The sequence below is a fragment of the Salvia miltiorrhiza genome, chromosome 5 (genome assembly GCF_028751815.1).
Source record: "Salvia miltiorrhiza cultivar Shanhuang (shh) chromosome 5, IMPLAD_Smil_shh, whole genome shotgun sequence".
NCBI classification, from domain to species: Eukaryota; Viridiplantae; Streptophyta; class Magnoliopsida; order Lamiales; family Lamiaceae; genus Salvia; species Salvia miltiorrhiza.
In genome coordinates this window covers 31,846,523-31,871,048 of record NC_080391.1, presented here as the reverse complement: position 1 = coordinate 31,871,048, position 24,526 = coordinate 31,846,523, and the positions used below count along the sequence as shown (strand labels likewise).

At 37.8% G+C, this 24,526-nt stretch overlaps 2 protein-coding genes across 4 annotated transcripts; one reads left to right on the top strand and one right to left on the bottom strand.

Moving 5' to 3' along the window:
• Positions 1-457: 457 nt before the first annotated feature.
• On the bottom strand, positions 458-5,708 carry LOC130986844 (ribokinase). 2 transcript variants are annotated; one of them, XM_057910376.1, is made up of 5 exons: positions 5,015-5,706; positions 2,106-2,291; positions 1,478-1,673; positions 1,283-1,403; positions 458-711 (listed from the first exon to the last, which is right to left on the bottom strand). In XM_057910376.1, the coding sequence occupies exons 1-4, from the start codon at positions 5,624-5,626 to the stop codon at positions 1,309-1,311; spliced, it is 1,089 nt and encodes a 362-aa protein (XP_057766359.1). In that variant the 5' UTR covers positions 5,627-5,706; the 3' UTR covers positions 458-711; positions 1,283-1,308. The 2 variants fall into 2 exon arrangements, with proteins under 2 accessions (XP_057766359.1, XP_057766360.1); XM_057910377.1 differs by lacking the exon at positions 458-711 and having other exon boundaries at positions 1,092-1,403; positions 5,015-5,708.
• Positions 5,709-10,711: 5,003 nt separating this feature from the next.
• On the top strand, positions 10,712-13,202 carry LOC130986843 (peptide methionine sulfoxide reductase B1, chloroplastic). 2 transcript variants are annotated; one of them, XM_057910375.1, is made up of 5 exons: positions 10,712-11,108; positions 11,673-11,784; positions 12,476-12,541; positions 12,640-12,837; positions 12,944-13,202. In XM_057910375.1, exons 1-5 carry the CDS (start codon positions 10,892-10,894, stop codon positions 12,969-12,971), a joined length of 621 nt encoding a protein of 206 aa, XP_057766358.1. In that variant the 5' UTR covers positions 10,712-10,891; the 3' UTR covers positions 12,972-13,202. The 2 variants fall into 2 exon arrangements, with proteins under 2 accessions (XP_057766358.1, XP_057766357.1); XM_057910374.1 differs by having other exon boundaries at positions 10,802-11,108; positions 12,640-13,202.
• Positions 13,203-24,526: the final 11,324 nt, after the last annotated feature.

The window sequence follows — 24,526 nt, the reverse complement described above, 5'->3', positions numbered from 1 at the left end:
TTAGAGAATCCAAATAAATTTTTGGTCTTCCTTCCTAGTACATTTATGAAACGCAATCAGTTTACATAGTAGTGCGGTTCAGTGTTCAATATCAACTATTTTCCATTAGGTCAACGTGTCTAACTTATAGTAAATTTTAATGTGGTGTGCAAAGTTGTAACACAGATATTTATTGAGTTAAAGGATGTTTATTACCAAAGAATTATTTCTTTAGGAAATGTGTCTATTTAATCTTAACACACGACTCATTTCTTAACAACCTACTCAATTATTTGCAAGCTGCCTGCTTAATCATATCTAGAAATCCAGAGGGGAGAGGGTGTGAGAAGAATAAAGCTACGCACTACACCTTCCCTATGTGATTTGCAGACTATTATGCTCGAGAGGCCATGGATTTCCATCATAGTGGGAAAAAAAAAAAAAAGGGTTCAACATGTGTGCATGATGGATACTGCACTAGCTCAAAATTACCTTATATATTGCTATAAGACCTAAATCAAAGTTTCAAGAACCTCAACAAAACTCATGTCAAGAAAGATTGATACCACCACATGATTCTTGATAAAATATGTGCAGTTAGCAACCTCAAATTAGTTTTGAGGAGGATTAACTTTTCCATCAAACTGATGAATGATGATCAAAGTGCTCAAGAATTTGCAAGTCTGCAGGCAGTGAAACTTCTGATGACTGTCCTTGCCCTAGTTCCCTTACCTGTACCAAATATGTGAGTTTAGAGCGTCGTCTACTTCCTTTCTAGACGTATTATGCAGCATAGTTTTACTTGGAAGGTTTTATGATGAGGCAAAACCATGAATATACATACAATGATGCCCTACACAGAAAACTTAATAAAACCAACAATACATACAATGATACAGCTCCAGCGGAGTTAATTAGAGTAGAGGATATGTACAGATGCAATTTATCACTCATTACATTGTATGAAAATTTTGATATGATATTAAGAGTAGAAAAAACCAAGGTACATTCAAGATTTGCAAACTTATTCCCCACTGGCACCCATCTGTTTAACTCCAAGTTATATTGTCCCAGAAATATTTCTCTAAGAAACACATAAATAACACAAAATATAGAAATAGGTTCTAAGATATCATTAATAAGTTGATCCGTTAGAATGATTTATGGAGAGAGATGAGTTATCATTTGCATATGGGAAAGCAAAAGTGTGATATAAAGTATGCTTTAACTGTTGTAAAACTAGGTGTAGAGCTAATCCTCCTTGTTAAAGGAGAAAATCAGAAAACAGTGTCGAGAAGAATACCTCTTATTACATACATGCCAGATGAGCTAATAATGCATCTGAATAAGATTTGAAACTGATTTTCTGTCGGGCATGCTCGGTATGGCACCCTTTACTTGCACACAAAGTGAAGCTGCAGCAGCTGAAAAGATAATTGATAACTTTGTGAGACCGAGCTTTTACTAAGAAAGAGTATAAAGGGAAAGCCGAACATACCAGCAAATTCCAGGCATTCTTTCTTGGGCTTTCCCTCCACAAGGGCGACAGCAAACGCTGCAGTGAAAGTATCACCAGCTCCCGTGGTATCAACCACTTTCGGAGCTGATATGATAGGTTGTCGGATTGGTTCCTCTCCTTCCGTGAAAAGAACCGAACCTTTGGCTCCAAGTTTTACAAGCACTTCCTTAACACCCTGGAAAAAAGGGAAGCATCTGTAATCAACCCAATAAATGCAATACATGCCAAAACACGTATTTCAGATATAAGTACATAGCTAAATGCCTTCCGCCAGTAACATGAATTTGATCGAGTAATATATTATCTTTACAGAGAGGAAGTTTGCTGATGGCAACATTAATCTTTAGAATTACACAGGTTCGGATGTCTTTAACAGTAATTTGTTCTAACAGTATGGAATTTGGTTCCACAAATAGGAAATGCATAGAGTCCTGATCTGAAGAGCTGAACTTTTGACATAGGCCAAAAAAAACATGATTACAGTAAAGGTGGAAGTGCAATAAAGTTCTTAAATAAAACAGTCCAATCAACTAAGAAACCATAAAAAAGGAAACGTTTACATCTTCATCGTTTAATATGTTTTCACAGCTCTATATTATAAACTGACCATTTCATGGCATTGTCCCGCAGCTTGGCTAATCTGTTCAAAACTTTCTGTGGACATATTTGTTAGACGAGCAAGCTCAGTTTCGTTTGGGCTCAAAATGCTAATAAACTTAAGTAGTTCCGGAGGGATTGGCGCATCAACTCCCCCAGCATCCAAGATGACTGGAACACCAGAACTCCGTGCAGCCTGAAAGCATGAGAAAGATTACACAAATATATTATTAAGAATTTAAGATCATTAGAAATATATGCACATATTTCTTTTCAACTAATTATATTCAGCACTCAACGGACTAAACATGAGTATATGCATCAGATGTGTTATAAAAGTCGTCAATTGCAGAAAACATCCATTGCGCTTGGCTTATTGAAGTAATTTGATAATGATTAATGACAAATAACCTTAATATTTGTCTTGAGCTCTTTGTCAGATACCTATTCTTATCTGAAGCTCCAAACCAGCATATATTTATTTAAATTCACATAGCTTAGTCCTGACAGCTAAAGATTAGGACATCCTAATTTCTACTTGGTACAAGTATTCATGAAATTTTGTGAAACAAATGTCATGAATGTTTATACTATTTGGGATAAAAATCGTTTAATTATAAGCGTAAAATCATTTTTCTATAAAATATGACAATTGCTCTTAAATTTAATGAATACCTAATTAACTCCAAATAACAGTTCCTTTATTTACTCTTCTTCCCTCTGTCTGAAAATATTAATAACAATAATAAAGAGAAAAACATAATCTTTTCTAAATTGTTAAATAAAAAACAATAATACATGCTTACTATAACTTAAACAATAGTATAATATTCCTCTATTTGTTCGTATTTTAATAAACTAAAACAACAATTTGCTATCCTAATAAAGATGCCCTAAAAACTGCAAATTCATACTTAAGATGGAGAAAACAGAAAATCATTCAGATACTAATATGAAAACTGTAATTTAAGAATTTAACAAAAGAAAAATAAAAGTACCAAACTGTAATATATTAAACTACATTATACATTTTCATACAATTCGGAGGACTGAAAGATAAATTGGCATTCCAACTTTTAGTGATAAATTGATAAAATAATTTGGTGATAATTTATTTCCATATTGCTTAACTGAAACAAACAAAAAAAGTGACAAATTTAAAGAAAACTAACAGATAAAAAGCCCATCTCCGATTCCCTTAACCAGTCCCAACCAGTTTCCCTGCATTGCCCGAGTAGCAAATGCCTCTATAACCCCATGCACATCCTTTCAGAGTTCCTTCTATTGGGTGGCAAAGTGAACAAAAATGTGAAAAAGCTCCAAGGGTAAATTGTGGTGACTTAAGATCATTTAACGTGCATTGCTTGGAGAGCGCATACATAGTATTCCACAACAATTTAGTAATGATGGTAAATTGCAACAGCCTACGTAGGCCATCACAATATGATGTTATTGTGCTACAATCAACTCAATGCTTTAAAGAGCCAATCCCATGAAATATATAGTGTTTTCTTGGTGAAAGAATTTGAAAGACAGAAAACATGATTTGCCATGGCTCAAATGAAAAAGGATACATTTTCTCTATTTTCTTCAAACAAAGTCTTAATTTTGCCTTTCCTTATCAAAGAAATTCTGACACCTAAAATCACAAACGATTTATTTCTGTTATTCACTTTTGTGAGTAGTCATATAGCATTAATATCCGAGATTATAAAATAGGGAAATGGAACATCAAGAGAAAAGATTATCTTAGGCAGCTGTCCTGATGTAAATTATATACAAATATGAAACTCATATTTGCCCTCAAGAAACTTGCACATCTTTATACTTGATACAGTTTCAGATGCTACCATTTTTATTTCAGTACTCTTGACTCTTGAGGATTATATTCTTCTGATTTACACTCCCAGAAACATTTTTAATAAAGTATACAACTACTTAATGAATCACACCTCAATACTTACAACCACTCTTGAGCTTGACATTCGTCCTAACTCCTAATTAAGCTGCTTGATGCATGGAATGATTTGGGATACACTGAACAATAAACTTCTTTAGTTGCAACCTTAATTTTCCTTCAGCATTTGTTCTGATCGGTTTACTTCAGAGGATTTTTAAACACCAGCAAAGATCTTGCCAGGATACATCTCTCACCATACTAGTCTAGCCTAAACTCTGTATATCATCCTTCTTGAAGGCCCACGCCCACCTATCACTAAAGCAGAAAGAAATATAAATATCCCATAACACCACTCTAATCAACTCATCATAGTTTCATACAAAGATTCTAAATAATAGGCTGTCCACCCTTACATCTTCAAGCAACCAATAAGCCAAGTCCACCTTATTAACTCAAAAAATTATTGTATAACAAAGTAAAGTTACGGAAAATGCTGAAATAACATATCAACAACTCGACACAAGACCTAAATCTTCAGCATAAGTCGCAAAAAAATTCTGATTGAAACTGTAAGTTCTTTTGCAATAAGTACAAAATCCATACAAGTTTTTCCACTTGGTTATACTGATACAGCATGCCTAGGAAAAACATATAAATGAAACAACCCTACTTTTGGAAAATAATCAGTAATGGATAAACAACTTTGTGCAAGTTCAAGAGGAAAACCTAGAAAACATTCCAGACAGATACCACTCAAGAGAGTGCTCAAGATAATTACATAACAATAAGTATAAGCCTACATAAAACAAATTTTCACATTCCACCATTCAATTCAAACTTCAGTAAAACCAAATTAATCCATTGACAACGGCAAGTCGGCAACGTCAAGTTCTCACCTTTCATCTCCACAGAGATAGACATGGAGATATAACATCATTCAAGAAAATAGTTGATGACAATTAGCGGAAAAAGATTAGAAAAGCGTGGTTAGAGGCCAAGAGTAAAGCCAAAGATGTCACCTTTGCAACCTGAAGGTTGACTTGATCAGGAATCTCTCTCTGCAGCAAAACAATGCCAGCATTCTTGACCACGTCCAGATCCTCCGGCGGCAAAATATCCGGCCAGCCAGCCATATTAGCACCACCAACAATAATAATAGAGTTCTGGCCATCAGACTGCAGCATAACCACGGCATGGCCCGTGGGAAAGTGGGCGACCGTGGTCAACCTATCAAGAAGCACCCCACCGCCCTGGAGCGCGTCCGTGATGAGCCTGCCGTGAGCATCCTCCCCCACCTGCCCCACGAAGTAGGTCGGGTACGCCAATTTGCCGCCGCAGACCGCCTGATTGGCCCCCTTGCCGCCGGCCAGCGTCTGCCCGGTTCTGGCGGAAACGGTCTCGCCCTCCTTGGGCAGGCGGTCGATCTCCACGTAAATGTCGGCGTTGGCGGAGCCCACCACCACCAGCGGCGGCACGTTGTCCCTGGAGGCGTCCAAGGCGAAGCACGAAAAGGGCCTGGGTGGGGGACGGAAATGGGCGGAGGGGGCGGATTGGTTGTGGATTGTGGGGCTCTCGCGGTACTGGGCTTGGCCCCATGGAGTTGGTGTCGAGAGTGCCGCAAATGCTCCCATTTTCTGATTGATCCCTCTGTGACTGTGTGTGTTGTTGGACTCGAGCTGAAGTAAGGTTGATGTAGGATTTTGTTTTATTCATATCATTCTGCTGCCTCTTTTTTTTTTAATTAGTATCAAATCTATACATATCTTTACTCTTTAGCTATATTATACTCCCTTCGTGCGCGAGTTTTAAAAAAAGTAGTGAATAATAGTAGATAGAGTTTTAAAAAAAGTAGTGAATAATAGTAGATAATAGTGAGTGGAGTTTGGATCTCACTATTGTTGTGAGTGGAAGTTTATAGATCCTATTTCTATAAATGGAAGTGGAAACGATATCGCGAACGGAGGAAGTATTACTAATTCTATTATTCTCTCTTTCCCCTATTACTACTCATATTTCATTTTTTCCATTATTTCAATAAATACTCAATTTTTTTAGTAAATATACTCACACAATTCACTCACACCAAAAATAAATACTCTCTCCGTCCCGTGAAATTTGAGCAGTATTTCTTTTCGGTTTATCCCGTGAAATTTGAGTACTTTTTTTATATGACAATTTTTTTTTCCTCTATTCATCTTTTCATTTTTTTACCTACCACATTTAACACATAAAATACAAACTCTTTAAAATTTGTGTCGAAAAGAAATTGCTCAAATTTCGCGGGACGAAGAGAGTATTTATTTTTTAAAACTTGTGTCATTCTCAAATAGATACTTATTTGGAGACTCGGGGGAGTTTAATTTTTAAATTTAAAAAATGTTTCAATTTTATTTCAATGTTAGCAACTTATTAAGTTTATCCATATATTTTCAACTTTTATCAATTTTATGAACTAAATTCTTATTCTAGGGTTCAGGATATTCAAATTGATGAGTTTAAATTGTTTGTGATTGATTTGTGCTAGTTGATTAATTTTTTCTTGTTATAATTATCAATTGACCATTGATTTATCTTTGTAAACAATAAATGAGATCGAGAGATGAATTTATTGTTGGATCATAGTTTAATCAACGTTAGATTTGATCGGAAACGTGTAATCTAATTGATTTTTTAATTCTAATTAATTATTGGGTTAATAGCCGGAAAATACACGAACTATCACTGGATTTGAATATTGCACATCACCTTCAAAAATAGCTCCAGAATACATCACCTTTCAATTTAGTTGTAATTTGCACACGACGAGATTTCCGATTACTCTTAAATTTGACTGGCGATGACGTGGACAGTATTTAACATTACATGGCATTACTCGTGGCATTTTTTACATGCTGGCAAGCGATGTGGACAAAACGACGTCATTTTGCCCAAAAATTAAATTCTTCCTAAAAAAAAATAAAAAGAAATTGAAGAACCGAGCAATCCCCTCGTTCCAGCACCGGAAAACCGCATATGCGGTTGCCCCTCTCCCGTCTCTGACGTCGACCTCACCCCAACGTCATCCTCCACCGCCTCATCCAATCCTGTTGCACCCTCCACGCCTCCCACGGCGTCGAGCGCCTCCCCACCCCCAGACCCCGTCACCAAACCCTAGCTCTTCTCCCTCCTCGCCGCCACGGGCACCACAACCGGATTTGCAGAGCTGGGGATTTCCCCTTTATTCCCAGGCGACGAAGGCGACGCCGCCCCTATCAGTGGTAGAGCCACCACCACCTCTGACCTTCTCTGACCTTCTTCGACCCACACACACCACACAACAACAAAGCTCAGTTCGCGCCGCCTCCGGTCCATTGCCTCCATCAACCAAACCAACTGGATTTGCAAGGATAAATCCAACGCCACCGATTTCCTTGTCGTGCTAGTCGTCGGAGTGTCGTTTGAGCATTCTCCACTTTTTACCCCAGGCGAATCCAAGGAAGCAGATCTGGGCTCGAGTGCAGATCTGGGGATTTTCCCTTTTTACCCCAGGCGACGAAGGCGGCGTCCAGACGGAAAGAAAGCGCGACGGTGAAGTTTTGAATATGTGGCATCCAGAAAGGAAGAAGGTGCAGATCTGGGGATTTTTTTCTTTTTTTATAATTATACTCACTCAAAACGACGTTGTTTTGAATGCCGGTGAGTCCACGTCTGAAAATTCCTGGAGCCACATCAACACCGATCAAGGTGGTGGTCAACGCGTGTGCAAATTACAACTAAATTAAAAGGTGATGTATTCTGTAGCTATTTTTGAAGGTAATGTGCAATATGCAAATCCGTTGATAGTTTGTGTATTTTCCAGCTATTAACCGTTAATTATTTTGGATAATCTCAAAGCTTGAATACGAAAGTTGTCGCTTGAGCTCCTACGTGAATGCATTGTTAGAATTGATAAATTGTGCTCATCTTTTGCTAACGTGTTTATAACTCTTAAGGCGAATAATCCTGGACCCTAGACTCGCTTTTCCTATTGTTATTCGTTCTAGAATTATTTTAGTACTTGCCTTGAACTTATTTCTTATTTCCTTGAAACAAACTTTGAACTTATGGATAGAATGTTTAGGATTTATTTGCTTTTTGTGTGTAACACATAAATCACTAGCCCTGTTAAGCCTTCTTCGTGGATATGACTTGGACAACTTATCACTCTATGATTGACCTCGTTCTCTTGAGAGCAATCTAGAGATACACTTTAGGTTAAACAAAATTTGGCGCCGTTGCCGGGGAAGGCTTTAGGCTTTGTGGTTTTTGTGTTGCATTATTTTTCGTGTTTCTTTTTATTTTTCTTTTGGTTCTTTTTTATCCCTCAAGTGCGTTTGATCGGTCTTTGTATTTTTGTTGTGCAATGATTAAGGAGTCCGGGGGAGAAAAATACGAGTGATATGCCAAGCTGCTATAGATCTGGAGCTCAATGTAAAGAATGGCACAGTATCAATGAAATATGTGGGGTTACATTTATCCACCAATCGAGGATCCTCCAAGTTGTGAGATCACGAAGCAGATAGCTGAGCTAACACATGAAATCCATCGATTGTGCAGAGTCAAAGAGGAACAAGAATGGTTTATGCTCGGTGGCACATACAAGAAAGGCTGGAATTGTTACTTAAATTCAACTTGGGAGATGTGTGACACTACTGAAGAGCAGTCATATAATCATGGATGGATGGAGAACCTGATTTTCACATGAAATCCAGACCTCGATCAATTCAGTGAAAGCATTCAGAACCGTCATCCACAGTCGGTTCCATCTTATGAGCCAACGTTGGAAGACACCCTTCAAGCATTCACAAAAAATTTTGAGTCCGTAGAGACAGTAGCGGAATGTCAACAGAGAGTTGAGGTTGCAGACCCTCGATGCTCAAATTGCACAAATTATTACTGTTGTGAAAGAAATGGTGCATCCGGAAAATGATGAGGAACCAATTTATCTCGATGAAAAATTACAAACACAACAAGTGCAAGCATTTACTGTCACTATTCTCGAAAGGGATACGATGAGTGATGACGAGAATGAAAAGCTAAGATGGCGTAAGAACGAGGATAGAGTTTTGTCATTGTTGACTCCATTATCAGCATATTGCCCATATTTTGAAGTATTTGATCCGTTGGTCGAGGAGGAGATTGAGCGAAAGTTCTTGAAAAATTTGGAGAAAGAACCCACAGATTGTCATCACGTTACACGAAAAATAGGGGGTCACACTAGAGCGCGTCCCTATATATATATATATATATATATATATAGGGTGTGGTTCTAGAGAGAACTACATTATTTGTGAGAACGTGAGAACCATCAAATCTAATGCATTCACTGTAAAAATTAATGCATTCGCTGTTAAAATTAATGCACTCAAAAAAATAAAAAAAATTGCTCCCTTCAGGATTCGAACCCACGATCTGCATTCATCCAACAAGATGATACATCCACCATAGATCTTGATAATCAAATGGCTGAAAATGGTTCTCCGTTCTTTTTTTATTTATGGTTCTTTCTTGAACCTCTCCCTATATATATATATATATATATATATATTTAGGGAGGTTCCTGTGAGAACTCCATATTTTTGTGACACCTAAGAACAAATCAAAGCCATAGATTTGATCTATCTAACGGCTCATATCCATTGAAGTACCCATGTGTTATTTTCGGTATAAAGGATAATGTAGTCATTTTATTGTCTGGTACATAAATTCTCTTACCTGAAACAAGAGTCTCGTTTTGCAAAATTTAAAATCTCTTCGGGTCGTCAGATACTTCTCTAACTCGCATTTTTTTACAGAAAGTCATCATCCTTCTGTACTTCACGAATTCTATCTCTGTAATACCCCGTATTTTTTTTCAATAATATTTTTATTAGTATATATATATGTGTGTGTGTGTGTGTATATATATATATATATATATATATATAAAATTAAATATCTTGAGATGTTATTCAATTATTTGAGTATTACTTAATGATGGGTTTATCGATTTAGTAATCAAGATCAATTAATAAATCAAGAGTGTAAGTGATATCCGAATAACATACTTTTCTCCTAATTTTCGGATTCCAAAGAAAAAAGATTAATAATTCTTTATATCCTGAACTTTCAGGGTTTTCTATAAAATATTTTATTTTTTTTGTTTATTTAAAAGATTTTGAGCTTTCAGTATTTTTTTATAAAATATTTTGAATTTTTATTTTCTTCTAAAGAATCACATTTTTATTTAATGTTTTTCATAAAATGTTCCGCTATACAAAATTTTGTAACTGAAAAATAACTCATCTTGTCAATAAGTCATGAATTATTAATTTGATTGTATAAGATTCACAACTTGACTGTTATCAGTTTGAGAAGAGACGTAGAAAGATCGAAAATATTTTATGAAATTGAGAGTTTGAGATTTTATATAAAAAATGAAAATTTAAAATATTTTATAAAAATGCTGAAAATTCCAATTTTTTGAGTAAACGAAAAATCCAAAATTTTGTGAAAGACGTAGAAAGTTCGATACTTAACCCTAGAAAAATAGGAGAAGAGGCTCCCGAATTTGTCATCCAAAATCAATTTGTGGTCAACCAAGACACCACGTCTGTTCTTGCTGACGTGGATCGAAAAGCCTTCGTTCCTACACGGATGGATCCTCAAATTCCACCTGTTCGAAAAAAATCCAGTACGCAGTTGCATCTAGGCGCCATAAATTACTTCCAATCAGAGACCGACGTCTGGACAAAAAAAATTGACATAGGTTAATTAGCGGTGGAGAATGAAGGGAACATAATTGTGGAATGAAAACTCGCACACACTAAAATAACCTTAGAAGCAGCTGTTTGTGGAATTTAACGTCGTTTGTGACTGCGCGCGAGTGTGTTCTAGAAATGGGTTGCTACGCCATAGCCATAGCCAAAACCAGTTTCAGCTGTCTCGTTAATCCCCATTCCACAGCAAAATCCCAATTGGTCTTAAGTAGTAAGCGGCAGATTTCTTTTGCCTTCGGCGGGAAATCTCTCGACACACTCAGAAGCAGGCCGCCCTTCTTTGTATCTGCCATGGGCTCTTCCTCCTCTTCCTCTCAGAAACAAGACAGCACTCAAGGTAAGGTCCCCTTCCCCCCTCTCGATCGATATATATTTCTGTTTTACAGCAATAGTATTTTTTTTTTAAATCTTAAAAGTGTTTTAAGTTTAGCAGTTATTCTCAAAAAAAAAAAAAAAGTTAACTGTTGGTTTTGCATATTTGTTGCTGGGGGTTCATCTCTTAGACTTGGACATTTTTGTTAGTGTGGAAGAGATAAAGATTGAATTTTGGAGGATGAGTCTTCTTTGGTGGTTTTGTTCATGGGCAAAAGTGTGGATTTAATAAGTGTTTGCGATCATGCGGTTTTGCTTGATTAAGTTGTGCTATTAGGCACGGGATTGATTATAATCATCATCTGGAATTCTTGATGGGAAATATATGTGCAGTTCCTGAATTAATAGTTAAACTTGGATGATTTGTTGATTGATAGCTTTGAAGTTGCAATGAGTCATTTTACTTCCAAACAAGCTGAGAGCTGTGAAGTTTTTAAATTGTTAAGAGCTGCTCATTATAGTTCCTAGAAATACTACATGTTGTTGTATAGGTAGGTGTAACACGGTTGTTATGGTGAATGTGGTGCAGAGGCAGGAAACATGAATTACAGTTCAATAAGTGAAGAAGAGTGGAAGAAGAAGCTAACTGACCAACAGTTCTATGTTACTAGACAGAAGGGTACTGAGAGGGCATTCACCGGGTACACCCACACCCTCATCTAACTATGTGGTTTCACACAAGCTCTTTTTAGAAATTCATGTTTCTCATTTAGGAGTTACTAGCTTCATATGAACTTCATGGTTTCCGTACTTGAGGTCCTAGGATTGATTCATCACTCACTAAACTATGCTCACTGAACTAGGAATAGGGATTTAACTTGAGCTCTAATCGTTGTTCCATTTGAGCGACGAAATGATGGGATTTGGTCTCCTCTACTGCTTACTGTATCATGGTAGTAGTATGAAGCGAATAACTAGACTATTCTTGGGAGCAGAATGGCACGAGACAGAAACTTTCAGATGTGCTGCTGTAGCTCAGGAACCATTTCTACAGCTTGAGCATTAAGTGGTCAGTTATTAAGTAAGACATGTGATAGCAACAGCACCATGAGGAAAGCTACCTCCTTTTAACTCACCACGAATTGAGTTATGGTTTTCGATAGCAGTTGCTGCTAAGTTATGTCTATTTTGGCTTTTCAAAATTGTATAGGGGCATGGCATCTCACTTATGCCAACTTGCTTGAGATTGTTCAATGCTTATAATTTAAGGGAGACTGGTGTAGAACTTTAATTGATGGACAAGATGCCTTGGCAACTTATACTCTAGAAACTTTTGGTTCTGTTTCTTTTTGATCATCTTAAATTATGATACTCTCTGATCATGATGTCCAGAGAATACTGGAACACCAAAACCATTGGGACGTACCACTGCATCTGCTGCGACACTCCTTTGTTCGAGTGAGTGCTTTCACACATTTCTTAGTTGAGTAACAATACATTCTCCAACTACTTGGATCTCTTATTTGTCTCTGAACCTGGTGCGCCCCGTGCTCTAGGTCATCCACCAAGTTCGATAGTGGGACTGGATGGCCCTCGTATTATCAGCCTATAGGAAACAATGTGAAGTCAAAGCTGGATCTGTCTATCATCTTCATGCCACGTCAAGAAGTTCTCTGTGCAGTTTGTGATGCTCATCTCGGCCACATATTCGACGATGGTCCTCCGCCTACAGGAAAGCGCTACTGTATCAACAGGTTTTGTATAGAAATTCATACCTATCAATGACCCATTGGCATTGCTTTTACATTCTCTTGTTATAATTTGCAAAAGATTAATAATTTTCCTATTGAATTTGTGCAGTGCTTCCCTTAAACTGAAGCCTAAGTAGATGATGGCTTTTACAGCACAAACAAGATGGCCAAAATTTATGCTGAACTTGCAAATTATTTGTAGTCATAAAAAATTGCCTCGACAAGGTGTATGAGCTTTGTAACATGTTAAATTTATTTAATGTGTATACAATTTAGGGTTGATAGTGTTCGTGCCCTCAATTTTCAGAGTTTTTCATAAAATGTCACAACTTTGGTTTTATCTTGAAAAAAATCCTCAACTTTCAACATTTTTATAGATTGTTTCGGGATCCAAATTCTGGTGACTAAATTATGATTCATCTCATCGAAGTTTTGAGGTGAATTTTTTCCCACATTACCGTATCAAACGATGTGGTTGTGATGTTGGGTCGGAATTTTTTTTTGAAAATTAACAATATCTCCAACTTTCATCAATGCTAATTACCACAGAATCCTCTTTCCCAAATCAACCGATTTTCTTATTGAAACCAGCGAGAACCACTTCTACCACTATTCCTATCGTCAATCTTGCTCCATAATCAAATGAAATCAATAGTACAACATGGTGATTAATATACAATAGCTATAAATTCTAGGCTTGCTCTTAACCAATTAAACTGCAGCACAGAAGAGATAAAATTACTTGCTTGCGAAGGCGTGGACGAGAGACTCTCGATATGATCTTCTAGACTGTGATCATGTGTCAAGATTTTGTTGGAAATATGGTTTTAATGCCATATCTGGAAATTATTATTTAATTAAATATTTATTATTTAATTAAAATAATGATTGGATGTTAATCTACATCTCGAGTAGATCAACGTGATATACTTGAAGTCTCAAAACCGATTTCCGATGAGTGAGATATTGTATGTCAAAGTTTGGATGTTGAAGAGGGAAAATAACATTTATGCTATGTTATCCCACATTGGAAAACATAGAGATGTTTTTCATGTATAAGAATAGCAAAGCACATGGAGTTGATAAATTGACTTGTGGGCTTGCTAGTGGGCTTGATCTAAGTACTAGCCTCGCGCACACACACACGCGCGCCGCCGACGACGATCGAACGGACGGACGGACGGACGACGACGACGACGCCGGACGGGCGGGCCGCGGCCAAGGACTTGGATCTTGGCAATTGGTGTTTGGGGCCCAAACTATTTTTTGGACCAACTCCACTGGGCTTTTTAATTTTTGGCCCAACAGATTTTTCTTGGCCCAACTAATTGTTTCATGGCCCAGCCCACAGCAGCAGAACAAGTCACAGCAGCAGCAGAAGCACGCCAGTACGACTTCTGCATGGCAACTTCATTTTTGCAGCTTAGTTTCTTCAATGGCTGCTGCCACCGGCCACATCTTCAACCTTCCAGCCGTCGGAGTGGAATTCAATGTATTGAATTCATACTTACCACATGTCTATAAATAGGCTTGTGGAGAGCATGCAGAAAACACACACTCAGATACACCAACAAATACTGCATTCTACCATTTCGACACACACACTCTCTACATAACACTTGTGCTCAGTTCTTGATCCTATTCAGTTCGCCGGAGCTCGCCGGATTGTGGTGCTACATCCGACGAGACGTAGTCGTTTTACCTTTGGGGAAGATACGCCAAACCGAAGAGCACTACCGGGGCGATAATCTTCTTGCGGGAAGAGATTCATCTCGACTCGACTTTGTTTATACGTATAAATTATTTATACAGTGTATTTCAGTTGTATCAAATTATTTGAGTTGTAATTTCTCAAATTATTTACTTTGTAATTTTCAATTATTTTGAGTCGTATTTTCTCAAAATAAATATTTTGTAATATCTTGATCGTGTACCCGGTTCTAACAATCGCAAGAAGATTATTTTCTCTGCCGTTGATACACGTTCGAGAAATGGCTCACACCGACGTCAATATGGATGGCTCCACCACCTCTGCAACCATCGGTTCAACCACGTCGTCAATATTTTCCTCGTTTGCATCAACGGGGGCTTCATCGTCAACATCTAGAACTATTGGTCTTGCCGAGAAACCATCAACGTTCTCAGGCAAGAACTTCAAATATTGGCAAGAGAAGATGCTATTCTACCTCACAACCGTGGGGTTTGCCGGATTCTTAATGGAGGATAAACCTCCAACCCCGAGTGAAGGGGAAGGGGAGACAAGCCAAGAAATTCGTGCCGGATATTTGAACTGGTGCCGCGGCGACTACTTGTGCCGTAACACCGTTCTCATGTCTCTGGACGAACGGCTCTATCGTGTTTTCAAGGTTCATGAAACCGCGAAACAATTGTGGGAGGCCCTTGATCTGAAATATCAAGTGGACAAGGCAAATACTACCAAGTATATTGTCGCCAAATGGTTGGAATATAAAATGGTCGACTCCCGGCCATTGATGGACCAAGTGGAAGAGTTCCAAAATCTTTCACATGAGGTTCAAGCCGAAGGGATGCCCTTGGCGGATGCATTGCTCGTTGCAATCATCATAGAGAAATTACCTCCTAGTTGGAGGAAATTTCAAAACCTTTTGAAGCATGAGCGCTCGGAGATGTCCGTGCCGATATTAATATCCAAGCTTCAAATGGAGGATCATGTGAGAAGTCGTGATCAAAAGGGAAAAGCTCCAATGGAGGCAAAGGCCAATCTCACCGAGAAAGGCGGTCCCTCCAACAAACGTGGTCGCCCTAACCCTAATAATAAGGGTAAAGGGAAGCAAGGCGGACATCAACCATCAAAGTTTGATGGTGTATGTTATAATTGTGACAAAAAAGGTCACATGGCTAAGGATTGCCGCAAGCCAAAGCGGAAGAAAGCAAATGGCAACGTGAACAACGTCGAGAAGGACTTCGACGATTGGAACCACGATGACTTTGCTGCCATGATCTCCGAGGTGAATCATGTGGACAACCCGAACGCTTGGTTCGTGGACACAGGCGCTACCGTCCATATATGCATAAATCGTGAGTTGTTCCACAACTACAAAGAAGTGGAAAATAAAACGATAATGGAGGCTAGCGAACGGACATCCCAAGTCCTTGGCATGGGAGATGTGATTCTTCAACTCACGTCGGGCGTGGAGATCACATTGAAAGACGTATTACACGTTCCAACTGTCAGAAAGAATTTAATTTCGGGCTTTAGGCTTACGAATAAGGATTTTGAATTGTTTTTCAAATCTGACTATGTTGTAATACGCAAGTGGGGAAAGTTCCTAGGGAAAGGCTATGCCTCCGAATGACTTTTCAAACTTGGTGTAAGAGCTTGTAAGCCTGCCAAGGCTAAAATCAATAAAGATGCATCAACTTCTTCTGCTTACTTGATTGAGTGTTCTGATTTATGGCATTGTAGACTTGGACATGTTAATCTAAATGCTATAAAGAGATTAGTAAAAATGAATTTACTAAAAGTTGATGAATACAACTCACAAGAAAAATGTGAAGTTTGTGTTGAAGCCAAAATGGCTAAGTTACCGTTTAAATCGGTAAAAAGGAGCACTCAACCATTGGAACTTATTCACACAGATGTTTGTGATTTAAAGTTCGTGCAAACTAGAGCTGGCAAGAAGTACTTTATCACCTTTATAGACGATTGCACAAAGTATTGTTACCTTTACTTATTGAAAAGTAAAGATGAGGCTATTGAAGCTTTTAGAAACTTCAAAAATGAAGCCGAGAATCAACTTGGATGTCGAATTAAGATGGTTCGAAGTGATAGAGGTGGAGAATATGTAGCTCCGTTTGCTGAATTATGCAACGAAAGTGGTATAATCCATCAAACGACGGCTCCTTATTCACCACAATCTAACGGCGTTGCTGAACGCAAGAATCGAACTCTTAAGGAGATGATGAATGCCTTGTTGATTAGTTCAGGATTACCCCAGAACATGTGGGGGGAAGCTGTCTTAACGGCCAACTATATCTTGAACAAGATTCCACTCAAAGGGAAAGATGTAACTCCTTATGAGCTATGGAAAGGAAGGAAACCTTCGTATAAATACCTCAAAGTGTGGGGGTGTTTAGCCAAGGTAGAAGTGCCTTTACCAAAGCAAGTTACAATAGGACCTAAAACGGTGGATTGTATCTTCATTGGTCATGCACTTAATAGCAGTGCCTATCGTTTTATAGTGCACAGATCGGAGATACCTGATATACATGTTGGGACAACGATAGAATCAAGGAATGCTATATTCTTTGAAAATATCTATCCTAACAAGGATAAAGGTACATCGAACTCTAATGATGGAGTTGATGGTGATGCTACAGGTTCTAAACCTATGGAAGTAGCTAGTAATTCTACTCAAGTAGATGATGCCACGGGTTCTAATCATGTACCACCTAATAGGAAAAGACCAAGGTCTACACCTATGGATGTAGAACCGAGACGTGGGGAACGAGTTAGAAAAGCTAATGTCTATGGACCGGATTATGTTGTCTTGATGCTAGATGGCGAACCGGTGACGATTAAAGAAGCTATGTCTGGCTCAGATGCAACTCTCTGGAAAGAAGCCATCGATATTGAGATTGATTCCATTATGCAGAATCATACTTGGGTGTTAGTGGATCTACCACCTGGAAGTAAAGCTTTAGGATGCAAATGGATCCTAAAGAAGAAGTACAAATCTGATGGTACTATAGATAAGTACAAAGCCCGACTTGTCGTTCAAGGTTTCAGGCAGAAAGAAGGGTACGATTTCTTCGATACCTATTCACCTGTGACCAGACTAACATCTATTCGGATGCTTCTCGCTATTGCTGCCTTGCACAATCTCGAGATTCACCAAATGGATGTGAAAACTGCGTTCTTGTATGGCGAGTTGGAAGATGAAATATATATGAAGCAACCTGAAGGGTTTGTAGTACCTGGGCAAGAGCACAAAGTGTGCAAACTTCAAAGGTCTTTATATGGGTTGAAGCAAGCACCGCTTCAATGGCATTTAAAATTTGACAGTGTAATGTTGTCAAATGGATTCAGAATCAATGAGTGCGATAAATGTATCTACATTAAGAATTCTAATAACGGATATGTTATTGTTTGTCTTTATGTAGATGACATGCTCATCATGGGAAGTAATTCCCGAGTGATTCAAGAAACCAAAGGCATGCTAAGTAAAAATTTTAGCATGAAAGATATGGGCTTAGCTGATGTTATCCTTGGAATTAAAATTCTAAGAAGACCTGATGGTATTACTATAACACAATCTCACTACGTTGAGAAAGTGTTAAAGAAATTCAACGCTTTTGACAAGCCAATAGCTAAGACACCATGGGAACCTAGTGTGCATTTGAATGTACACAAGGGAGAACCTGTTGACGCGATAGAATATGCGAAGATTATTGGGAGCTTGTTGTATCTAACAAATTGCACTCGTCCCGATATAGCATGCTCGGTCAACAAGTTGAGCAGCTTTACAGCTAACCCTAGTAATGAACATTGGAAAGCTCTTGAAAGGGTTTTGAGATATTTGAAATATACTCAAAACTATGCGATTCATTATACTAGGGAACCCTCTGTACTTGAAGGGTACTGTGATGCAAATTGGATATCTGATGCCAAAGACTCGTTTTCAACGAGCGGTTATGTATTCACTGTGGGGGGTGGTGCTGTGTCTTGGAAATCCAAGAAGCAAACATGTATTGCTAGATCGACCATGGAATCAGAATTCATAGCTTTGGATAAAGCTGGTGAAGAAGCCGAGTGGCTTAAAAATTTCCTCGAGGATATTCCATGTTGGTCGAAACCTATGTCGTCCGTAATAATTCATTGTGATAGTCAAGCTGCTATCGGACGAGCACAAAATCATTTGTATAACGGTAAGTCGAGACATATTCGTCGACGTCATAATACCGTGAGACATTTGATCACTAGTGGAGTTATCTCAATTGATTATATAAGATCAATTGATAACATAGCGGATCCTTTGACAAAAAGTATCCATCGAGATCAGATGTATAAACTGTTAGGGGGAATGGGTTTGAAGTCCACAAATTAAGGATAATCATAGTGGCAACCCAACCATGATGACTGGAGGATCCCAAGAACTTGGTTCAATGGGACAACTAAGCTATGAAAATCCGTGTGTTGAACACTCGAATTGCCTATTCCTTGTAGAACAGTGAGTGTTCGGAAACCTGCACGTGGTGAGGTTAAGTCTTTGACTTTTAATGATTCTAGAACTCCTCGAAGAGGACAAGTATAGCAGGATACTTGAGTTAAGAGTCACCTATGTAAGTGTGAAGTGGGGCCGCTTCGATTGAAACACTTATGAATCCAAAGAGGTGTTCCAAGGCCTGTAATGGACACAAACGTGAGAACGAATAAGGATTGAAGCAATATTGTGTCAATATTGTTGACTAAGTATACACCGAGGAGGACTAGTTCAAGGAACACAATCCACTAGGCCGCCGGTATACTCGATAATATTGACTATGGCAGGTTCAAAGCCACAAGCTACCTTTCCAAATGCAATGTTGTATCTTAAGAGGACTGAGCTAAGTGTCTGCATACTTTCGCATACTGATTTCTCACTCATGTGGGGGATTGTTGGAAATATGGTTTTAATGCCATATTTGGAAATTATTATTTAATTAAATATTTATTATTTAATTAAAATAATGATTGGATGTTAATCTACATCTCGAGTAGATCAACGTGATATACTTGAAGTCTCAAAACCGATTTCCGATGAGTGAGATATTGTATGTCAAAGTTTGGATGTTGAAGAGGGAAAATAACATTTATGCTATGTTATCCCACATTGGAAAACATAGAGATGTTTTTCATGTATAAGAATAGCAAAGCACATGGAGTTGATAAATTGACTTGTGGGCTTGCTAGTGGGCTTGATCTAAGTACTAGCCTCGCGCGCACACACACACGCGCGCCGCCGCCGCCGACGACGATCGATCGGACGGACGGACGACGACGACGCCGCCGCCGCCGCCGCCGCCGGACGGGCGGGCCGCGGCCAAGGACTTGGATCTTGGCAATTGGTGCTTTGGGGTGGTGTTTGGGGCCCAAACTATTTTTTGGACCAACTCCACTGGGCTTTTTAATTTTTGGCCCAACAGATTTTTCTTGGCCCAACTAATTGTTTCCTGGCCCAGCCCACAGCAGCAGAACAAGTCACAGCAGCAGCAGAAGCACGCCAGTACGACTTCTGCATGGCAACTTCATTTTTGCAGCTTAGTTTCTTCAATGGCTGCTGCCACCGGCCACATCTTCAACCTTCCAGCCGTCGGAGTGGAATTCAATGTATTGAATTCATACTTACCACATGTCTATAAATAGGCTTGTGGAGAGCATGCAGAAAACACACACTCAGATACACCAACAAATACTGCATTCTACCATTTCGACACACACACTCTCTACATAACACTTGTGCTCAGTTCTTGATCCTATTCAGTTCGCCGGAGCTCGCCGGATTGTGGTGCTACATCCGACGAGACGTAGTCGTTTTACCTTTGGGAAAGATACGCCAAACCGAAGAGCACTACCGGGGCGATAATCTTCTTGCGGGAAGAGATTCATCTCGACTCGACTTTGTTTATACGTATAAATTATTTATACATGTATTTCAGTTGTATCAAATTATTTGAGTTGTAATTTCTCAAATTATTTACTTTGTAATTTTCAATTATTTTGAGTCGTATTTTCTCAAAATAAACACTCCCTCCGTCCACGAAATGAGTACCCATATTTCCTTTTTCGTCCGTCCACGAAATGAGTACCCATTTCCCTTTTTGGCAAGTGTACCCCACACATCTCTTTAATTAATACACTCAAAAAGTGGGACCCTTAAACTATTTACACTACATTCCATACATTTTCTTAAAACCCGTGCCGTCCACAAATGGGTACTCATTTCGTGGACGGAGGGAGTATTTTGTAATATCTTGATCGTGTACCCGGTTCTAACAGATTTTGCTGCCGGGTGGACAATAAGCTGCAAAATAATCACACAAGAGAATGCTCATTGATCAATTTTATACTTCCTCTATCCCAACTAACTTGACTAAGTTGATCAATTTCCTTATACATGATAAATATATGGAAACATCTAAGCACTTATTCAATTTATTACCGAATACCCTTAAAACACTAGTTTCTTAAATCCTGTGCTGAAAAGAAGTTGATCAACTTAGTTGGAAAAGTGAGGGTAGAAAAATGTGTGTTTGATGGTTAATTTAAGCTTAAGTTGGTTTATTGTCTCGAACTTGTTACTTCCTTGTTGTTTGAGTGAATTTGCAAAACTATTGGATATCAATCAAGGATATTGAACTTTATAGGATTAAAGTTTATCTCAATACAAGTTCGTGAGCGAAAATAGATTGAAATTGAATTACGAACGAGAGAAAACAGATTGAAACAAAAAATGTCGCACGCAACAGAAAATTGCACGCGGCTAGAATGCATGGTCACGTGCCGGGGCCGCCTGAAGGCCATTTTCACGTGTTTCCATCGCAAGGTTGCGAAGTTCAGAAGATTCGAGGGAGCCTGCAGCCGCGTTCCTGGCCCACATTTGGCATCGTATTAAGGGCGTTTTGATGAATTTTTAGGATTTTTTTAGGGCCTAATTCTAGTTTGACTTGGATTAGTCAGTGTTTTTTTTTTCATTATGCCCTATAAATGCCCTCTGAAAGTTTCAGTAAATGGTCATAGCCTTTATTTTAGACCTTGAGAGACGAAAAAAGAAGAGAAAATCAGTGGAATCAACGCAAGAGACAATAAGATTCAAAGAATTTTCTTACAGTTTTATCTATCAAATGTTTTTATTTTCCATTGTTTATAATTTGCTAGTTTATGATCACTATTTCTATAGCAACAAAAACTGCAACTAAACAGTGTAATTGTAGCACGAATATGGCAAGTAGAGTATCGTATCCACATGGATTAATATAACGAATCACTCTAAGTAATCCTAAATAAACTCTAGTAATATTCAGGCAAGCTCAAAAAAGATGGAAGAATAAAACTAAAATAAAAACAAAGCAAATAAAACAGGATAAAAACTCAAATAATAAAAGATTCTGACCCTAGGGATGTACTATCATTAATCAAATACATGTATTCAACCTATTGATTCTAGGGATGTACTATCGTTAATCAAACACATGTATTCAACCTATTGATTCAATTACCAATTTAATCCAACCCTGATGAAAGATAAATAATCGAATAATTAGAAAATTTTTATTTAATGGAAATAAATTCCCAAAATTTAAATACAAATATTTTTAATTATTCTAAACACATTGGCATGCTCAAATTAACTCAATTAAAATCGAGCATCGCTCGTCTCTGGCCTTATGACTCGCGGTCTTCATCAAATTTGAACGTCGGTGTTCAAATAAATCTAAGTAAATTATACGTGCAATATTCAATAAATATAAACGCATATATAAACTCAAATCATTAAAATAAAAATCAAATATCCACATCTGGGGCATCAAACCATTCGATCCTCATGCTTCTCGTTTTTAACATTTCTCAAAAAATTCGAAATTAATCTAGCATGCTCATGTGATATCGTAGAACACATATACGCAATAATATTCATCATGCAACGTCCCAAACTTCACGAATTTAAATAATCATACTCTAAAACTTATACAATTTTCGTGCTTGGAAAAATACGAATTTAATATATATCGATCCTAGTATACCCCTAAGCACAAATATCAAGTCTAAACGATCAAACAAAAATCGAAAGACGAGCTAATATGTGAAAAACGGGGCTGCCCTCATGGGTTTCATAGCTACGGTTCGTTCCGTTCTTACTCCCTTCATTAAACATGCTCAACTATATGCTAGGAACAACATATTAAAAATTCACGACGATCCGACATCGTTTCAAAATAAAATCGAGAAATCGACGTTTTTCTACGTCGACTAAACTCGAAAAATTAACCATCAAAAGGAAGGTAAATATGTCACCTACCTAGATACGTGTTCGAAAAGATGATCGGGGCTCGTCTCGGCACTCAAATCGGATCTTAAAAGCTCCAACACCAATGAAATGGTGTTAACGTGAAGTGTGTGTGTGTGTTTCTAATGTGTTTTAGTGTGTGTGCAGCACAAATTAGTGTGTGTGTGTTGTGTGCAGCGTGAGTTAAGAGAGAGAGGGGGATAGTGGGCGGTTGGGGGGAGGGGGGGATAGGGGTAGGGTAGGTTTAGATATTTATTTTTTAATCGTTGAATATCTCGTCTCGTTTTAACGACTAACTACCCATACTCTTCGTTACTCGCTCTCTCAACTCCTACTCACTTTCATTACGCTCGTAATTCTATATAAATATAGAAAATGCAAGCTCATTCTCGAAATTCTAATAAACGAGCTTTATTCGTTTATCGATAAAACCCGGTTTATTATTCACTCGTCGTCCAAAAATAAAAACTTTCATTTTTGGACTCGTAACGAAAAACTAAGAATATTTCTCGATGACGCGCACGTAAGATTTTGAGAGTCGACAAAAAGACGAAATAGAGATTATTACTATTCATCGTCAAAATGTTAAAATTTCAAAAGCGTCTTAACGGACTTAGATCTCACTTTCGAGTTCATCATTCTCCTTCAAATAATTATCTCAAATTATTCAAATACTCATACTCAAATACGGATATAAAATCTCACATCATCCGTATATAAAAATACTGACTTCCCAAAAATTGTAAATCAAAATAGTTCTAAACGAATTCTCGTGTCTCTATAAAATTAAAGGGAGCTAAAACCTTAATTACTCAAACTTAAGCAATTAAACAAGTCATTAAAAGCCCGGGTATTACACTTATCTACGATCAACTATGTCGCAAGACAGGTTGAATAGGTTGGCTATGTTATCAATTGAAAGAAAATTGGTTGATCAATTAGATTACACAAACTTGATAAATACTTTTGTCTCTAAAATTGCAAGACGTATTGTATTTAGATAAAGTAAGAAACTTATCCCTATTTTGAACTAATATTTGTTATATGTTCTATCAATATTTCATATAGTACTTTTTATCCTTGCTAGATATACAAGAAATTGTGTTTTGGTTACATATTATGGGGACATATTGCATTCAATATTGCTGCTATGGTGAACCATATAATAAGGTACTTATTTACAGAGCATCGTCTTATGAAAGTTATTTTCTTCATTTAGATCATACCATTAGTGTTGAATTCGTAATAACTTATATTTTCTTTTCTTTTGTTTGAAAACTCTTCTGAGTTTTTTGGCTAAAAAGTTTATATTAATATATTGTTGTTTCGCCGATATAAAAGAAAACTATAAGGGTCCATTTTCTAATTTTTGCTTAGGGCCTTGTGAGATACAAGACCAGCCCTGATTGAAGATGATGGTGCTCAGCCTTGACGTCAATGGCGTGGCGGTGCATAGTGTGGAAATGTTTGAGATAGAGAGGGTGGAGATGTGAGATTGAATTAATATGGAGTAGTAATTTTGATAAGTTCAAAACGATGTCGTTTTGATTGAATTGGTGCCACATCACCTGTCATGTCAACATTAATTTTGACTAATGTTTAATTATGGAAAAATTGCAACAATCTTTAAGTTTGTTTGTTTTTTTTTGACAACTTTTAAAATTGGT

Bases quoted from the DNA above. Each gene is read 5' to 3' on its own strand.
- LOC130986844 (XM_057910377.1), bottom strand. From the start codon at position 5,626: ATGGGAGCATTTGCGGCACTCTCGACACCAACTCCATGGGGCCAAGCC. The intron at 2,292-5,014 runs GTGACATCTTTG...TCATGCTTTCAG, and splicing joins TCAACCTTCAGGTTGCAAAG to GCTGCACGGAGTTCTGGTGT. The intron at 1,674-2,105 runs GTCAGTTTATAA...CCTTTTTTCCAG, and splicing joins CGGGACAATGCCATGAAATG to GGTGTTAAGGAAGTGCTTGT.
- LOC130986843 (XM_057910374.1), top strand. From the start codon at position 10,892: ATGGGTTGCTACGCCATAGCCATAGCCAAAACCAGTTTCAGCTGTCTC. The intron at 11,109-11,672 runs GTAAGGTCCCCT...AATGTGGTGCAG, and splicing joins GAAACAAGACAGCACTCAAG to AGGCAGGAAACATGAATTAC. The intron at 12,542-12,639 runs GTGAGTGCTTTC...CCCGTGCTCTAG, and splicing joins TGCGACACTCCTTTGTTCGA to GTCATCCACCAAGTTCGATA.